Source organism: Delphinus delphis, chromosome 8 (assembly GCF_949987515.2).
Source record: "Delphinus delphis chromosome 8, mDelDel1.2, whole genome shotgun sequence".
Classification (NCBI taxonomy): domain Eukaryota; kingdom Metazoa; phylum Chordata; class Mammalia; order Artiodactyla; family Delphinidae; genus Delphinus; species Delphinus delphis.
In genome coordinates this window covers 31,565,835-31,583,488 of record NC_082690.1, presented here as the reverse complement: position 1 = coordinate 31,583,488, position 17,654 = coordinate 31,565,835, and the positions used below count along the sequence as shown (strand labels likewise).

The 17,654-nt window shown below is 35.5% G+C and overlaps 1 protein-coding gene across 1 annotated transcript in view; it reads left to right on the top strand.

Moving 5' to 3' along the window:
- Positions 1-1,356: 1,356 nt before the first annotated feature.
- DYNC2H1 (dynein cytoplasmic 2 heavy chain 1) overlaps positions 1,357-17,654 on the top strand; it is a 366,248-nt gene continuing 349,950 nt past the window's right edge. Inside the window, exons 1-6 of the mRNA XM_060018033.1 lie at positions 1,357-1,867; positions 6,599-6,769; positions 7,203-7,338; positions 14,451-14,569; positions 15,566-15,710; positions 16,465-16,697. Coding sequence (XP_059874016.1) covers positions 1,673-1,867; positions 6,599-6,769; positions 7,203-7,338; positions 14,451-14,569; positions 15,566-15,710; positions 16,465-16,697 — 999 coding nt within the window. The 5' untranslated portion in view covers positions 1,357-1,672. The remainder of the gene's footprint in view (positions 1,868-6,598; positions 6,770-7,202; positions 7,339-14,450; positions 14,570-15,565; positions 15,711-16,464; positions 16,698-17,654) is intronic.

Here is a 17,654-nt window from a genome sequence, read left to right as displayed (position 1 = left end):
CTAGGTTAAAATGTTTTTTGACATCTGGGTTAAAATTGATGAAAACACTCAAATTTCATATCTTGTGGAAGTCCAAAGCCCATCCAAGATTTCTAAAAATTCCTGGGAGGATGAGATTCTCATGATTTCAGCTGCTTTCTAGACTCATCTCCCTACATGTGTTGCCTTTTTATTCACTTTTATTCACATTGCCATGGATGCTTAATTCAGCCATTTCACACATCTCCACCAAAATAACTCACCCAGACTAAGCATTTGTGAGTAATGGAGACTTTCCTTAAGACCCTGGTAAGGATCATAATGCTCATTGCAGAGCAAGAATCTCTGTATCCATATTAGCCATTTTTGCTTTCAAAATCCTTTTTCGCTATCCAGTCACCCTGGGTCGCTATTTGGATTTTTTCCCATCCAGCTGCCGGCATTCTACCTCACTGACTCCCTTCCCATCTTTTGGATTATTTCGTAAGAATTTGAATTCATTTCCCTTTATAATTTAAAGCACTTCAGCTTTCTTTAGTTTCCATTCCTCAAACTTAATCAAGATGCTCAGCAGATAAAAAGACCTTCTTTCTAATTCTAAAAGAATATAGTAGTGATTACCGAGTGCAAATAAAACAATTGGTATGTGTTTATTTTCCCTAGGATAATGGCTCAAATCAGGGTTGAGATGATGACTGATTATGAGGGCAGAGACTATGGTCTCCAGGGCCTAGTTCACTACTTGGCATATAGCAGCATGAGGTAAATATTTTTAGAAGATAATTATTGAATTCGGAGACTCTTTGATGAATATTGGGATAAATGACCAGCAATTTAGTAGTTTGTAGTGATGCCATGGGGTAGAAAATGATGAAGGCTGATTTCACATCTGTATTTCTTCAGCATTTGGTTATGCTTGTTATAAAACAAATTAACAAGTATCACTGCCCGTTTTGGTTATTTTACAATATGGCTGTGTGTTCTGATAACGATTGTGATGAAAAATTGGAGAAATAATAACATTTTTCTGAAATAATAGGATAACAAAATTAAAATAATGGTGGGAAATTAACACAGAAACGAGAAGAGTAAGATGGAGAAAGTAAATTAACGTTGTATTGAACTCCTATTATCAGCCTCTTTAAAAAGCGGTGTTTAAGTAGTAATCTCTTAAAGTCCTCATTATAACCCAGATAGTATTTCCCTATTTTACAGATGTGGAACTTGACGTTGACAGTGGTTTGCTAACAAGTGAAGGGGAAGAGGGAGCACTAGAACCCCAGCCATCCTAAATCCTTGTCATACTGCTGCACTTGAAGACTAGAGGTATCTCTTCTAATTATGCGTTATAAGAAGTCAGTAGAAAGCATTAAAGGCAGATTTTGCGACCTGACACAAACTTGCCTGAATCCTTTGCAATCGAGGACCGCGGCGAGCAGCTAAGGAGCTCCTAGATGATCGATCCTCTCCGAGAGCTTTGCGTGCGCGTGCCCGAGATGGTAACGCCCACCGCACGCCGCCGTAGTGCTCCGTCGCCATAGCGACTGTCGGTGGCAACCGCGGAGCTCTGAAGGCCCGCAGGCGAGCTCCGGATTTGGGCCGAGTTCTCATCTTCTCTTTATTTCTGTGCCGACTGCTTTTTTCCTCCTTCCCTCTTTGCCGCCCTCCCTCCTCTTTCCCCTTCTCTAGAATCATGGCGGGCGGAACCGGGGACGTTCGGAAGCTTTTCATCTTCACTACTACTCAGAATTACTTTGGACTGGTGTCGGAATCTTGGGACCAGCCGCTGCTGTACAACAGTCCTGAAATCAACAACTTCTTGGACGACGGGAACCAGATGCTCCTCAGAGTGCAGCGATCCGACGTCGGAATTTCCTTTTCCAATGTGGTATGCTTCCCTGCACCCCTGCCCTGACCTACCTTTACGTCCCCGGGCTCAGCCAGAAGGATGTCGGGTCCGTTTCTGCCTTCCTGTTTGGATCATCCTAGAGGGCCCAGTGCTGTCCCCGCTTGATGAGCTGCGCTGGCCTCGTGCTTCAGCGTGTAGTTTCCGAGCTTGGATCCCCCCGACCAAAGGAGGTTCCCAGTCCACGCACCTGAAGAGAACAATTCTAGTCTTTCTAGTTTTTTTTTTTTTTTATACTACAGATAGGTTATAGTTAAAAATAAAATATTTACCTTATTTATTTAAACATTTTTTCTTTCTCCACCCTGTTGAGGTTCTTCGAGGCAAATCCTAGTGTATCTTTTTTGGATTATATACGAGTTTAAATTTACTCTAGGGAAAGAATAGTTAGGAATTCAAATCTTTTAAGAAATGATAAGGCAGGAAGTTTAAATTCTTTTTGTTGTGCCACATATGATGTATTGATTTATTCATTATTATTTACTGCTGCCTCCACTGGCAAGATTGTTTAAGAAATGGTTGCATTTGCAACCAGGAGATACACACACACACACACACACACACACACACACACACACACACACATTCAGGATAATACATAGAAAAAAAATTGCCTCACACATTACCCCTGCCTAACACTGAGGCCCTGCTCAGTAAATGGAGGAAAATTAACAAGTGATAGTCATACATTAAACCTTTTCCTCTTGTGTTCACGGGTGTCCCTAGGTCTAACAGAGTATTTGATGCACAGCAAGCACTGAATGCGTTTTTTGTAGGATGATTGTATCATTCACCCTATTATGAATTTTTGGTCTTGGATTTCACTCAATTCTATTCAATCGATGTATTTTGAACTCAATATATGCAAGGCACTTTGCTAGGTTTGGTGAGTTTACAAAGATGTAAAAAGCATAGATAATCATAGCTAACGTTTATTTTCCCTTTACTCTCTGTCAGGTGCTGTTCTAAGTACTTTGTGTGTTTTGGCTTATTTAATAGTCACAACAACACTATAAGATAGAAACTTTTGATTTCCATTTTGTGGCTGAGGAAAGTAAGGCACAAAGGTTACACCCTAAGCATTAACTACTCCACTTCTCTAATAGGTTAATATAATTCAGAACATGACCCCCTGTGTCTGTCTTCTAGAGCCTCACTGCAGTGGCCTAGATTGACATATACTCAACAAGTTATAAAATCAGGGCACACAATTGTAAATGCCACCGAAGGTTTAGATAGATTGTAATGGGAAATTAAGATCCCACAAGCCGTGTGGCCAAAAACCAAACCAAACCAAACCAAAACAAACAAAAAAGAAAATGGAAACTATAACTTTTAGTTAAGCTAGTAGAGTCCAACAGTATATTTTATCTTTAGTCATACATCACACTACAGATTTTTAGTCATATTTGAAAATGTTTTGTTATATCTTAAGTTGTACTTTAGATATCTAAGAATCAGCATGATTGAAGAAATTAACAATTACTGAGTACCTACTATGGGTCTGGCATTGTCCTGGGTGCTGGGGATAAAGTTATGAACATGTCAGGCTTTATCTCCAAGGAGTAACATTCAAATAGACAAAAATGGGCTAAACACATGCACACAGGTATATAATGTAACATAATTTTGGGTATTGATAAGTGCTGTTAATAAAAATAGAGTAATGTTAAAGTAGTGATGGGCATGGGGAGGGGAAGTGCATTAAAATAAAGAGGGAGAGAATACCTGTCTGAATTAGTGACTTTAGAAGTGAGATTTAAATGATGACTTGTAGGCAGATTTAGAGGAAGAGTTTTCTAAGGAAAAGAAATGATAAGTACCAAGGCTTTGAGCTGGGTCTTATCTTGGTTTTAAGGAGCTGGAAAAAAAAAATCCAGAGTCATTGCTGAAGTTTAATGAATAACCAAAGAATGTGAAAGTTACAGTATGGACTGATCATTTAGGACCTTGTACACCATTTAGGTTGAAATAGGAAGTCATTGGTAATCTTAAGCAAGAGAGAGGTATGATCTGTTTTATGCTGTAGAATAGAGGTTGGCAAATTTTTTCTATAATGGGCCAGATAATAAATATTTTGGGCTTTGCAGGTCATAAGGTCTCTGTCACAACTCCAGCTCTGCCATTGCCATGAGAAAGCAGCCATGACAATATGTGAATGAATGAGTGTGGCTGCATTCCACTTTATTTATGGACACTGATACTTGAATTTCATATCATGAAATATTATTATTCTTTCGGTTTTTCAGAAAGTGTGGAAATAATTTTTAGCTTGTGGCCTGTACAAAACAGGCAGAAAGTTGTGGTATGCTGATCCCTGATCGATCCCAGTAGGTGATAGAGGTATTTTGCAACCTCAAAAAAGAACCAACTTTACACCTTAATAATTATCAAATTATAGTCAGTTAAGAGGAAATAGCAGTTGCCAGTGATAGGGAAACTTGGAGGAGATGTGGCTAGGAGTGCTCATTCTCAGTTTTTCTTTACTCAGGGAATGATGAGCAGCTGTAGCCAACTTATCCTTTGCTTTAACTCTGACTTTGGCTAGGGCAAAGCTCATTGTCCTGATGGATGCCCCAGGATGGCTTGGACAGTGACTATAGATACTGTTTTCAAAGTATGATGTTAAAAGATGTATTTTCTGGGGCTTCCCTGGTGGCGCAGTGGTTGAGAGTCCGCCTGCTGATGCAGGGGACATGGGTTCGTGCCCTAGTCCGGGAAGATCCCATATGCTGCGGAGCGGCTGGGCCCGTGAGCCATGGCCGTTGAGCCTGCGCGTCTGGAGCCTGTGCTCCGCAACGGGAGAGGCCACAACAGTGAGAGGCCCGTGTACCGCACACACACACACAAAAAAGTATTTTCTGAATATTCTTTCTTCAGATAGGTGGGAGGAGGGAAATTTAAGGGTATGGTCTATTTAATTACTAAGGAATGAATGTTTCAAATCTACTTATCTGCAGCTTGTTATTCTCGCTTGTAATTGGAATAAAATGATCATGCTAGCAATAGAATTCTAATGCGTGAAAATGAGAGTTTGAGAAAAGCAGCAATACTGAGTAAATGCCAATTCCTTCCTAGTGGCTAAAAAAATACAATGATTAGGATAAAAGAAAAGTAGCACAAAAGCTCACTCACCCTTTTTTTTTTATTGGAGTATAGTTGCTTTACAATGTTGTGTTAGTTTCTGCTGTGCAAGGAAGTGAATCAGCTATATGTATACCTATATCCCCTCCCTCTTGGACCTCCCTTCCACCATCGCACCCCCTCTATCCCACCCATCTAGGTGTCGAAGAGCACCGATCTGAGCTTCCTGTGCTTTATAGCATGTTCCCACTAGCTATTTTACACATGGTAGTGTATATGTCAACCCTAATCTCCCAGTTTGTCCCACCCTCCCCCTCCACCCCGTGTCCACATGTCTGTTCTCTAAGTCTACGTCTCTTTTCCTGCCCTGCAAATAGGTTCGTCTGTACCATTTTTTTAGATTCCACATATATGTGTTAATATACGATACTTGTTTTTCTCTTTCTGGCTTACTTCACTCTGTATGACAGACTCTAGGTCCATCCACATCTCTACAAATGATCCAATTTCGTTTCTTTTTATGGCTGAGTAATATTCCATTGTATATATGTACCACATCTTCTTTATCCATTCATCTGTCGTTGGGCATTTAGGTTGTTTCCTTGTCCTGGCTATTGTAAATAGTGCTGCAGTGAACATTGGGGTACATGTGTCCTTTTGAATTATGGTTTTCTCAGGGTATATGCCCAGTAGTGAGATTGCTGGGTCACATGGTAGTTCTATTTTTAGTTTTTTAAGGAACCTCCATACTGTTCTTCTTAGTGGCTGTATCAATTTACATTCCCACCAACAGTGCCAGAGGGTTCTCTTTTCTCCACACCCTCTCTAGCATTTATTGTTTGTAGATTTTTTTTTTTTTTTTGCGGTACGCGGGCCTCTCACTGTTGTGGCCTCTCTCGTTGCGGAGCACAGGCTCCGGACACGCAGGCTCAGCGGCCATGGCTCACCAGTCTAGCCGCTCCGCGGCATGTGGGATCTTCCCAGACCAGGGCACAAGCCCATGTCCCCTGCATCGGCAGGTGGACTCTCAACCACTGCGCCACCAGGGAAGCCCTGTTTGTAGATTTTTTGATGATAACCATTCTGACCAGTGTGAGGTGATAATCTCGTTATATGACAATTTAGTAAAAAGTTTGATCTCAAATACTTTAAGGAAAAAATGTTTGTTCACATAAAGATGATTTTAGGAGATGGACAACCTAAGTTTGTTTTGGTAGTTCTGAGTTTATATTGAACTTAGTTTCATGTAAGAGGGTAATTAGCATCCTTGTTATAGAGTTTCTGGAGTGAAGAAGTATACTACTCACCAGTGTGTACCTGGGGCACACAGCTTTGATCTGTAGTATTACTGAATCTGTCTGGAGTGGATGTTAACAATATTCATATAGTGCTTTTTGTTTATAAACCATTTATCAAAGTAGCTTTATGATACAATCACATATAAGCGGGGATACATTTTTAAAACCCAGGTTTTTTTAAGAATTGGTTGTAATATACTATAATTATTTCTAAAGTATAGTTTTTCCAAGAGGTAAAATTATAGTAATATAACATTTTAGGGAAATATATAAATTTTCAAGTATTAACTTTATGAAAATAACATTAAAAATCATTTGTTTATCACTTTAGATTGATTTTGCCGACACAAAAGATAAAGTGCTGGTGTTTTTCAAGCTGCGACCTGAAGTAATTACTGATCAGAATCTACATAAAAACATTCTTGTTTCATCTATGTTAGAATCACCTATAAATTCCCTTTACCAAGCAGTACGGCAAGTATTTGCGCCAATGTTGTTAAAGGTGAGTAAATTAAAGTAGCTTGTATGGTGGTGGTTGTTTTTAGCCTAAGTATTTGGGTAAATGCTTTCATACACACAAAAGTAAATATTTATTATTTTATTTACTGGTAATATCATTAGTATTTTAGTTTTTAAGTTAAAATATTTTTTCTTTGTAATTAAAAAAATTTTAATGTAGCCTTTATTGGCAAATAGAGAAATTGGAGAAAGATATAAAATGCAATCTACATCAGCTCTTAAATTGCTGTAGTAAATGATCTTTATAAAGTTTTAACTGTTGAAAGGACTTTTTTCCCTCCCTTATGAGATGGAGGTAGTGTCAGGCTTTGAGTGAAACAGATATATTTGGACTTAGTTCTTTTGAAAGTGTTTTAGGAAACCAGTTTGATTGGCAAGATTTTGAACATTGTATGCTCTTGTCTGTTTTTATTTAGGATCAGGAATGGAGCAGAAACCTTGATCCCAAACTCCAGAATCTTTTGAGTGAACTAGAAGCAGGCTTGGGTATAGTTCTACGAAGATCAGATACTAATTTATCAAAACTGAAATTTAAGGAAGATGACACACGAGGTATTTACCCATAGTTTTGTCAAAGAAAATCAAAACAATTGCCTTATTAATACATTAGTAAATTAATATACTTCTTCAAAGATTTCTTCCCACACTTTGGATCTTCTCTGAGCTTGAACTGCTTTTAAATAAATAGATTTACATATGGATTTGGAGAAGAGGAAGATGTGATCTTTAATAATGTGCAGTTCATGGAAATAGAAAGTATAGTTGATTCTCATTATTTGCAGTAGTTCTGTTCTATAAAGTCACTGTGAACACTCAGTTAGCGAATACTGAAGCATTGCTCCTAGGGTCCCGTGAGCCTCTGGTCATGAGATTTTCACCAACTGCTCAACACATAACCTTGTTTTAGGTGCATTTGGTTTGGACACGTTATTTAATATATATTGTTGATGAATTGTCATTGAGCTTAAGGGCAACAGCACTGCAACTCTTGCCTGAATGAAGCTCATCTAACACAAGTATTTTCTCTGTAAGGGACTTCAGAGTGTTCTTGTGCTAGGAACACTAGACAGCACTTCACAACCATGCTTGGGGGCCATTTTAAACAGCAAAATCACCAACAAAAGCACAAAAATGTGAAAAACATGGCATTACATAGACTACAGAAAAGACATTTGTTTACAGTAGGTGATAGAAAATAAGAAAGCAGTGTTGCTTTGTTCATCCTTAGCTGGGAACATATGCGTTGGGCAACTCACATTTTTCACAGCTCTGTGCATGTCTGCAAATGACCACAAAAACATTGAGAGTATTGTATTGACTTTGGATACATATAAATGTTAACAAGTAGGTGACTTCATAAATCCAGAATCTGTGAATAATGAGGATTGATGCTAATTGTATATTTGTGAAGATAATAAGCCAATGACTTTTATTTTAAAATGTATTTTTTTCCTGAAGCTAATTGTAATTTTGTGGCTATAGATAAATTATTTCATAAGAACAATTAAGATGAAATGCCTGACATACACAAATCATTAGTTTAAAATATTAGTTGTAGTTTTATACTTTGAATAGTAAAATAGATGTTTTTTGAGTCTCATACAACCAGAAAGAATAGTGAATTTACTTCCAGCATGGGATTAAGCAGCTAGAGGTTGCGTATTTCATTGGGAAAAATAAAACTATTTTAACTTGCTTATTTTTTCTTCCAGTTTTACTGAGATATAATTGACATACAGCACTGTATAAGTTTAAGGTGTGTAGCATAGAGATTTGAGTTAAATACATCAAGCAATGATTATCACAATAAGTTTAGTGAACATCCATCACCTCATATGGATACAAAATTAAAGGAATAGAAAAAAAGTCTTCTTTTCTTGTGATGAGAACACTTAGGATTTACTCTCTTAACTTTCATATATAACATACAGCAGTGCTAATTATATTTATCATGTTGTATATTACATCCCTACTACTTATTTATCTTTTGGAAGTTGTACCTTTTGACCACCTCATACAATTCCCCTTCCTCCCATCCCCCACCTCTGGTAACTACAAGTCTGATTTATTTTTGTTTGTTTGTTTGTTTGTTTTTGACGTATAATTGACCTACAACAGTATGTTAGTTCCTGTTACACAACATAGTGATTTGGTATTTCTGTACATTTCAAAATGATCACCATGATGAGTCTAGTTACAGTGTGTCACCATAGAAAGATATTGCATAGTTCTTGACTGTATTCCCCACAGTATACATTTGATACCAGTGACTCCTTTATTTTGTAACTGGCAGTTACAAAATAAATCTTAATCTCCCTCACCCATTTCTTTCCTCCCCCACCCCCCTTCCCTCTGGTAAGGGGGGTTCTCTATATCTGTAATTCTGCTTTTTTTTTTTTTTCAAATATTTCTCCTGCACAGTGGGCACAGCAGCTGTTGCTTGGACTTCTTCAGGAACTTGTAGTGGAAGCTGGGCATGGTGGCTGGGCACTGGTGAGCACATGGTGGCCCTACAGCTTGTGCCTCACTCCAACCACAAGCTGGGTTTGGCTCCTGGTGGTGCCAAATCTCTATAACTCTGCTTTTGTTTTATTTGTTCATTTGTTTTGTTTCTTAGATTCCACATATAAGTGAGATTATACAGCATTTATCTTTCTCAGCCTGACTTATTTAACTTAGCATAATGTCATCTAGGTCCATCCATGTTGTCACAAATGGCAAGATTTCATTCTTTTTTACGGCTGAGTAATATTCCATTTTATATATATATATATATATATATATATATATATATATGTACACACCACACACACACACACACACACACACACATATATACATATGTGTATATATATATACACCCCACATCTTCTTTATCTATTCATCTGTTGATGGGCACTTAGGTTTCTTCCATATCTTGGCTACTGTAAATAATGCTGCTATGAACATAGAAGAGCATATATCTTTTTTAATTAGTGTTTTTGTTTTTTTAAGATAAATGCCCAGAAGTGTAATTGCTGGATCATATGGTAGTTCTATTTTTAATTTTTTGAGTAATCTGCCTACTGTTTTCCATAGTGGCTGCTTTACTTTACCTTCCCACCAACAGTGCATGACGGTTGCACATCCTCACCAACACTTGTTATTTGTTGCCTTTTTGATAACAGTCATTGACAGTGTGAGGTGGTATCTCATTGTGGTTGATTTGTATTTTGCTGATGATTAGTGATGTTGAGCATTTTTCATGTGCCTGTTGACCATCTGTATGTGTCCTTTGGAGAAATGTTTATTCAGATCCTCTGCCTATTTTTTAATTGGGTTGTTTTTTTTTGATACAGAGTTGTATGAATTCTTTATATATTATAGATATTAACCCCTTATCTGATATATTGTTTGCAAATATCTTCTCCCATTCAGTAGGTGGCCTTTTCATTTTGTTGATAGTTTCCATAGCTGTGCAAAAGCTTTTTAATTTTATGTAGTCCCATCTGTTTATTTTTACTTTTGTTTCCCTTGCCTGAGAAGCCAGATCCAAGAAAATATTACTAAGACCAGTGTCATAGAGCATACTCCCTATGTTTTCTTCTAGAAGTTATGGTTTCAGGTCTTACATTTAAGTCTTTAATCCATTTTGAACTTAATTTTGTGTATGATGGGAGAGAAAAGTCCAGTTTAATTCTTTTGCATGTAGGTCCAGCTTTTCCAACACCATTTACTGAAGAGGCTGTCTTTTCCCCTTTGTATATTCTTGCTTCCTTTGTCATAGATTAATTGCCATAGGTGTGAGTTCATTTCTGGGGTTACTGTTCTTTCCATTGATATATGTATCTGTATTTGTGCTAGTACCATACTGTTTTGATGACTGTAGCTTTGCAGTATAGTTTGAAATCAGGGAGCATGATAACTCCAACTGTGTTCTTTCTCAAGATTGTTTTGGTTATTTGGGTTTTTTTTTTATGTTTCCAGACAAACTTTAGGATCATTTTTCCTAATTCTGTGAAAAATGCCATTGGTATTTTGTTGGGGATTGCATTGAATCTATGGATTGCCTTGGATAGTATGCTCATTATAACATTATTAATTCTTCCAATCCATGAACGTGGTATATCTTTCCATTTGTTTGTGTTGTCTTCAATTTTTCCATCAATGTTATACTTTTCTGCATACAGTCTTTTTACCTCGTCAGGTAGTTTTATTCCTAGGTATTTTATTCTTTTCGATGTGATTATAAATGGGATTGTTTTTTTAATTTCTCTTTCTGATAGTTTGTTGTTAGTGTATAGACATACAACAGATTTCTGTGTATTAATTTTGTATCCTGAAATTTTACCAAATTCATTGATGAGCTCTAGTAGTTTTTTTGTGGCATCTTGAGGATTTTCTATGTATAGTATCATGTCACCTGCAAACAGTGACAGTTTTGCTTCTTCCTTTCCAATTTGGATTCCTTTTATTTTTTTCTTATCTGATTGCTGTGGCTAGGACCTCTAATACTGTGTTGAATAAAAGTGGTGAGAGTGGCCATCCTTGTCTTGTTCCTGATGTTAGAGGAGCTGCTTTCAGCTTTTCACCATTGAGTATGATGTTAGCTGTGGGCTTATCATATATGTTATTATGTTGATGTATGTTCCCTCTATATCCACTTTGTTGTTGAGAGTTTTTAATCATAAATGGATGCTGACTTTTATCAAATTTTTTCTGTATCTATTGAGATGGTCATATGATTTTTATTCAGTTTGTTAATGTGGTATATCACATTGATTGATTTTTGGATTTGAATCATCCTTGCATCCCTGTGATAAAACCCACTTGATTGTGGTGTATGAACCTTTTAATGTATTGTTGAATTTGGTTTGCTAATATTTTGTTGAGGAATTTTGCATCTATATTCATCAGTGATATTGGCCTGTAATTTTCTTTTTTTGTGTGTGTGTGTGATATCTTTGTCTGGTTCTGATTTTAGGGAGATGCTGGCTTTGGAAAATGAGTATGGAAGCATATCTTCCTCTGCAGTTTTTGGGAATAATTTGAGTATAATAGGTGTTAACCCTTCTCTACATATTTGGTAGAATTCACCAAACCATGTGATTTGAAGCCATCTAGTTCTGGACTTCTGTTTTTTGGAGTTATTTTTTACAATTACTAGTAATGAAATGATTCAATTTCATTACTGGTAATTGGTCTACTCATATTTTCTATTTCTTCCTTGTTCAGTCTTGGGAAACTGTACATTTCTAGGGATTTTGTCCTTTTCTTATAGGTTGTTCATTTTATCGGTGTATAATTTTTCTTAATAATATCTTATGATCCTTTCTATATCTGTGGTGTCAGCTGTAACTTCTTTTTATTGATTTGGGCCCTCTCTCTTATTTTCTTGATGAGTGTGGCAAAGTTTGTCAGTGACGTTTAATTTTTTAAAGAACCAGCTCTTAGTTTCATTGATCTTTTCTATTTTTTCTTTTTTTTTAGTCTCTGTTTCATTTATTTCTGCTCTGATCTTTATGATTTATTGCTTTCTGCTAACTTTTGGTTTTGCTTGTTCTTCTTTTTTCTAGTTCCTTTAGGTGTAAGTTTAAGTTGTTTATTTGAGATTTTTCTTATTTCATGAAGTAGGCTTGTATTGCTATAAACTTGCCTCTTAGAACTGCTTTTGCTGCATCATGTAGATTTTAGATTGTTGTGTTTTTATTTTCATTTTTCTTCAGGTATTTTTTGATTTTTCCTCTGTGATCCATTGATTTTAGCATGTTATTTAGTCTCTACATATTTGTGTGTTTTTTGCAGTTTTTTCCTTCTAGTTGATTTCCAGTCTTAGAGCATTGTGGTCAGAAAAGATGCTTGATATGATTTCACTTTTCTTTAAATTTGCTGCATCTTATGTTTGTGGCCTAGCATGTGATCTGTCCTGGAGATGTGCATTTGAAATAAATGTATATTCTGCATTTGAAATAAATGTATATTCTGCTGCTTGTGGATGGAATGTTCTATATATATATATTAAGTTTATTTCATCTAATGTGTTGTTTAAGGCCATTGTTTCCTTATTGATTTTCTGTCTGGATGATCTGTCCATTGATGTAAGTGGGATGTTAAAGTTCCCTACTATGAACTTATTACTGTCAGTTTCTCCCTTTATGTCTATTAATATTTGCTTTATGTATTAGGTGCTCCTATGTTTGGTGGATATATACTTACATTGTGTTATATCTTCTTAGATTGATCCCTTGATCAGTATGTAATATCCTTCTTTATCATTTGTGAAAGTCTTTTTTTTTTTTTTTTGACTGTAATTAGGCAAATTTACTTTATTCCAACTCAGATTTTCTTATAGAGATAATTTTCCACATAAATAGGAGTTAAAATCAGTGTTTTAATATTTTTTTAAAATAAAAAGTTAAAAGGGGGCTTCCCTGGTGGTGCAGTGGTTGAGAGTCCGCCTGCCAATGCAGGAGACATGGCTTTGTGCCCTGGTCTGGGAGGATCCCACATGCTGCAGAGCGGCTGGGCCTGTGAGCCATGGCCACTGAGCCTGCGTGTCCAGAGCCTGTGCTCTGCAACGGTAGAGGCCACAACAGTGAGAGGCCGCGTACCGCAAAAAAACCCAAAAAAGTTAAAAGACATCAAGTATTCCTTTTGCAGTGTTTTTATTTGTCCTTGTAGGGACGCTTTTTAGTAATTAATTGGACTATAAGAAAAGCCATACAGAAAGTTTGTACCACAACATCATGTGTGATAGTCTTTAAAGTCTTTTTTTATCTGATGTAAGTGTTGCTTTTTGATTGCCATTTGCATGGAATAGGTTTTCCCATCCCCTTTCAATCTGAGTGTGGCTTTAGATCTGAAGCAGGTCTCTAGCAGGCAACATATATATGGGTTTTGTTTTTGTATCCATTCAGCCAATTTAAAGTAATTATTGATAAGTGTGTACTGATTGTCATTTTGTTAATTGTTTTGGGGTTGTTTTTGTAGTTTGTTTTTGTTCATAGAAATTGTAAAAATTATTTTCTGTGCATCCTTAAGAATACAGAAATGTGCAAAATCAGCAAATGAAACCAGTGACTTGCTGGCTTTTCATTTTCAAATGATTCTGTTCTTTTTTTTTCTTCCTTCCTTCCTTCCTTTCTTTCTTTCTTCTTCTAGTTTTATTGAGATAATTGACATACAGCCCTGTGTAAGTTTAAAGTGTACAGTATAATGATTTGACTCATATACATCATGAAATGATATTCACAGTAAGTTTAGTGAACATCTATTATGTCATATAGATACAAAATTAAAGAAATAGAAACAAAAATTTTTTCTTTATGAGGAGAAATCTCAGCATTTATTCTCTTAAGAACTTTCATATATAACATAAAGCAGTATTAATTATATTTATCATGTTGTACATTATATCTTTGATACTCATTTATCTTATAACTAGTAGTTTGTTCCTTTTGAGCACCTTCATCCAATTCCCCCTCTCCCCACCCCCACCTCTGTTAACCAGCAATCTGATCTCTTTTTCTATGAGTTTATTTGTTTGTGAGATTTTGAAGTGTAATTGACTTACAAAACTACGTTAGTTCCTGGTGCACAATATAGTGTTTCAATATTTCTTTACATTTCAAAATGATCAGCATGATAACAGTTGATATTTCTAATTTTTCCTTCTCACTTTTCAGGTATTCTTACACCAAGTGATGAGTTCCAGTTTTGGATAGAACAAGCTCATCGTGGAAGTAAACAGATTAGTAAAGAAAGAGCCAGTTATTTTAAAGAATTATTTGAAACAGTTGCAAGAGTACGTGATTCATACATAGTTATATATCAGGTTTTGATAGAAGTACCTTAGCATTCAATTTTTACTAGATTTATCTCTGTTTTAAAATCATTACTTGATGGTTCTGGACAAAATATATTCTTCAGATGTAGCAGGGTTTACTTAAGATACGTATTTAAACTGAGTGCAACTTAGAAGTCCAAACTTTTAAAAAAGTTAAATTCTAATCTCTAGAAAATATTTTTCTCAAAAACATAATTACTTTCCTGCAGGTAGATAGGAAAAAAACAGAAACCTACTACTAACAGAGGTTTATCCTGTGGAGGTAATATGTCCTTTGGAAAAATCGTTTACTTTATTCAAATTAGCATTTTGGAGGAATCTGAAATATAAAAAGTCTTAGTTTGATACTTACTAGATTGATTATTCCTTGGTGTATCTATGGAGAGTTTAAATAAGTGACCATTTTGAGTGTTTTTTACAAAATCTATTCTTTTCAAAATAAATATTTAGTAATTTTTTATTCATTCCCAATATTATTTCTATTTCATTAATATCATTTGAATGAAGTGTTTGAAATGGTTTAAAACTTTTTCCTAGCAGTGATATACCATGTACTATGTTTGTATTATTGGTAACATTGTGCAACCCAGGAAATGAATCAATAAAGATATGTGAGGTGAAATGGGTAGTGTACATATGGTGTTAAGGCCATTTCTATTAGGTAAATAAAAGAAATGTCCCAAATTTAAAAGAAATTAGGCCAAGGGTAAAAATAAATTTATAGAGTTTATGTAATTCTTATTTTTCCTTCTGGCTTTCATGAAATTTATGTTTGTGAAGGAACTTACAGGGTATTTGCTTAAAGAAGTAATATATCATATGATAGAAGAAGAGGAGAAAATAATATGGCAGATATTAGAGATGTAGCGTTTGAAAAAGTCTGAGAACATTTTGACTATATTGCCCAAGGTACAAATATGATTATGTTTAAAAATGAATGCATTTTGGTTTTAGGAGTTTTATAACTTGGATGGTCTGTCCTTACTGGAAGTGGTTGACTTGGTGGAGACAACTCGGGATGTTGTAGATGATGTGTGGAGACAGACAGAACATGATCATTATCCTGAGTCACGAATGTTACATCTCTTAGATATTATAGGTACTAGTAAAGAAATAAACTTTTGCAATTTTGGAAGCCTGACTTATTTTGTTTTCTGTTTTTTCCTAAAATGTTCCTGAATACAGTAATTGTTGCTTAAAGTAACTCTTAGAGCAAATCATATAGGATTATTTAAGTAGATATTTGTACATAGTTGGTTAATTTAAATCATAGTGTCAGATTCTTTGACTATAATATAACTAAATTAACATAGATTTTTCGTCCCTATCTGTATTAATTTAGACTTTACTTTGTAATGAACTGGAAAGTTTAATATACATTGGGTTATCTGTTGACATTAAAAATACGTATACTTTTTGACCCAGAATATACCTTTCTCATTGTTATCCTAAGAAAATGTTAGACAAGTACATAAATGTGTATGTAAAAGGATATTTATTACAGCATTGTTTGTAAAATGAGACTAGGAACAAATAGCAATTGAGAATTGGTTATGTAATGCTATGTCCATACTGTGGGCTCTGCAGCCTTTAAAAAAAATGTGTATATATTTCTATACTTCAAAGAAATGTGTGATATGTTGAAAGATGCAGAAATACAAATATGTGTGTGTATGTGTGTTTTTAAAAAATATTTGTTATTAACAGTGCCTGTCTAAAGATGTGGATGTGGTATTTCATAGATCCTTGTTTTGCTAATTTGTGTATTATTTTAATTTTGTAAAAAGCATATGTTTCATAATTATTTGGTAAAAAGATATGTTCATTAAAAAGTTTGTTTTACGTGTTATTAGGTGGCTCCTTTGGAAGATTTGTTCAGAAAAAGTTGGGAACTTTGAACCTATGGGAAGATCCTTATTATCTTGTGAAGGAAAATATGAAAGCTGGGATTTCAATTTGTGAACAGTGGGTTATTGCCTGTAGTCATCTAACAGGTCAGGTGTGGCAGCGCTATGTACCTCATCTGTGGAAAAATGAAAAATATTTTCCTGAAACACTTGACAAACTTGGCAAACGCCTTGAAGAGGTATATTTGATTATTTGGATCTTTGTTTTAAGTGTGAAGTAGGTCCTCACTTGTTTGAGAATGTGTTTTATAATTAATAAGACCTACACATCTGATAGAACTTGTTTAAACTTTTGGGAGAGAATAAGAGGTAAAGTTCATATGAGATGACTTATGAAGTTGTGTGGTACAGTACCAGGTGCCCAGTGGGTACTAAGTGCTGGTTTCCACTTCCTTTCTTTTTTTTTGGTTTGTGGCTATTCAGTTTGTAAGTTGTGAACTTTTATTTTGTTCTTCTTTGTTGTAAAAAGACAGTCAACCCACTTGTCTAGGTATGGAAGCTCTCAGACTTTCTCTTGGCTATTGAAATTTTTACAAGCGGAGACAGCTTTTCAGGGAGTACTCAGTGGAAATATTTGAAACAGCTGTTTAATTTATATAAGTTATGAGTTTCAGTATAGAACTTAGATGTTTAGCTTGAAGGGGCAGGCAAAATGAGAATATGTGAAGATTGCAGAGTGACTTTTTCCCTTTGGGCTTAAGGGAACCATTTTTCTTGGGGATTTTTTGTTGTTGTATTTTTTTTTTTTTTTTTTTTGGCCATGCTGTCCAGTTTGGGGTATCTTAGTTCCCAGACTAGGGACTGAACCTAGGCCCAGGCAGTGAAACCACTGGACCAACAGGGAATTCCTGTTGTTGTGTTTTTAAACCTTTTCATTATGAGAAATTTCAAACATACACAAAAGTAACATAGTATAGTGGATGTCAGTGTATCCATCACTCAGTTTCAGCAGCCACTGACAATGTTCAGTTCCTGTTCCATCTTTGTCTCCCCTGCTTTCCGTTTTTTTGCTGGAGTATTTTTAAAGCCAATCCAAGAAATCTTATACTTTTACTCTTAAAACACAATCATAATACCAATATCACCCCCAACAAAATGACAATAATTTCTTAATATCATTATGTATCTAATCAATA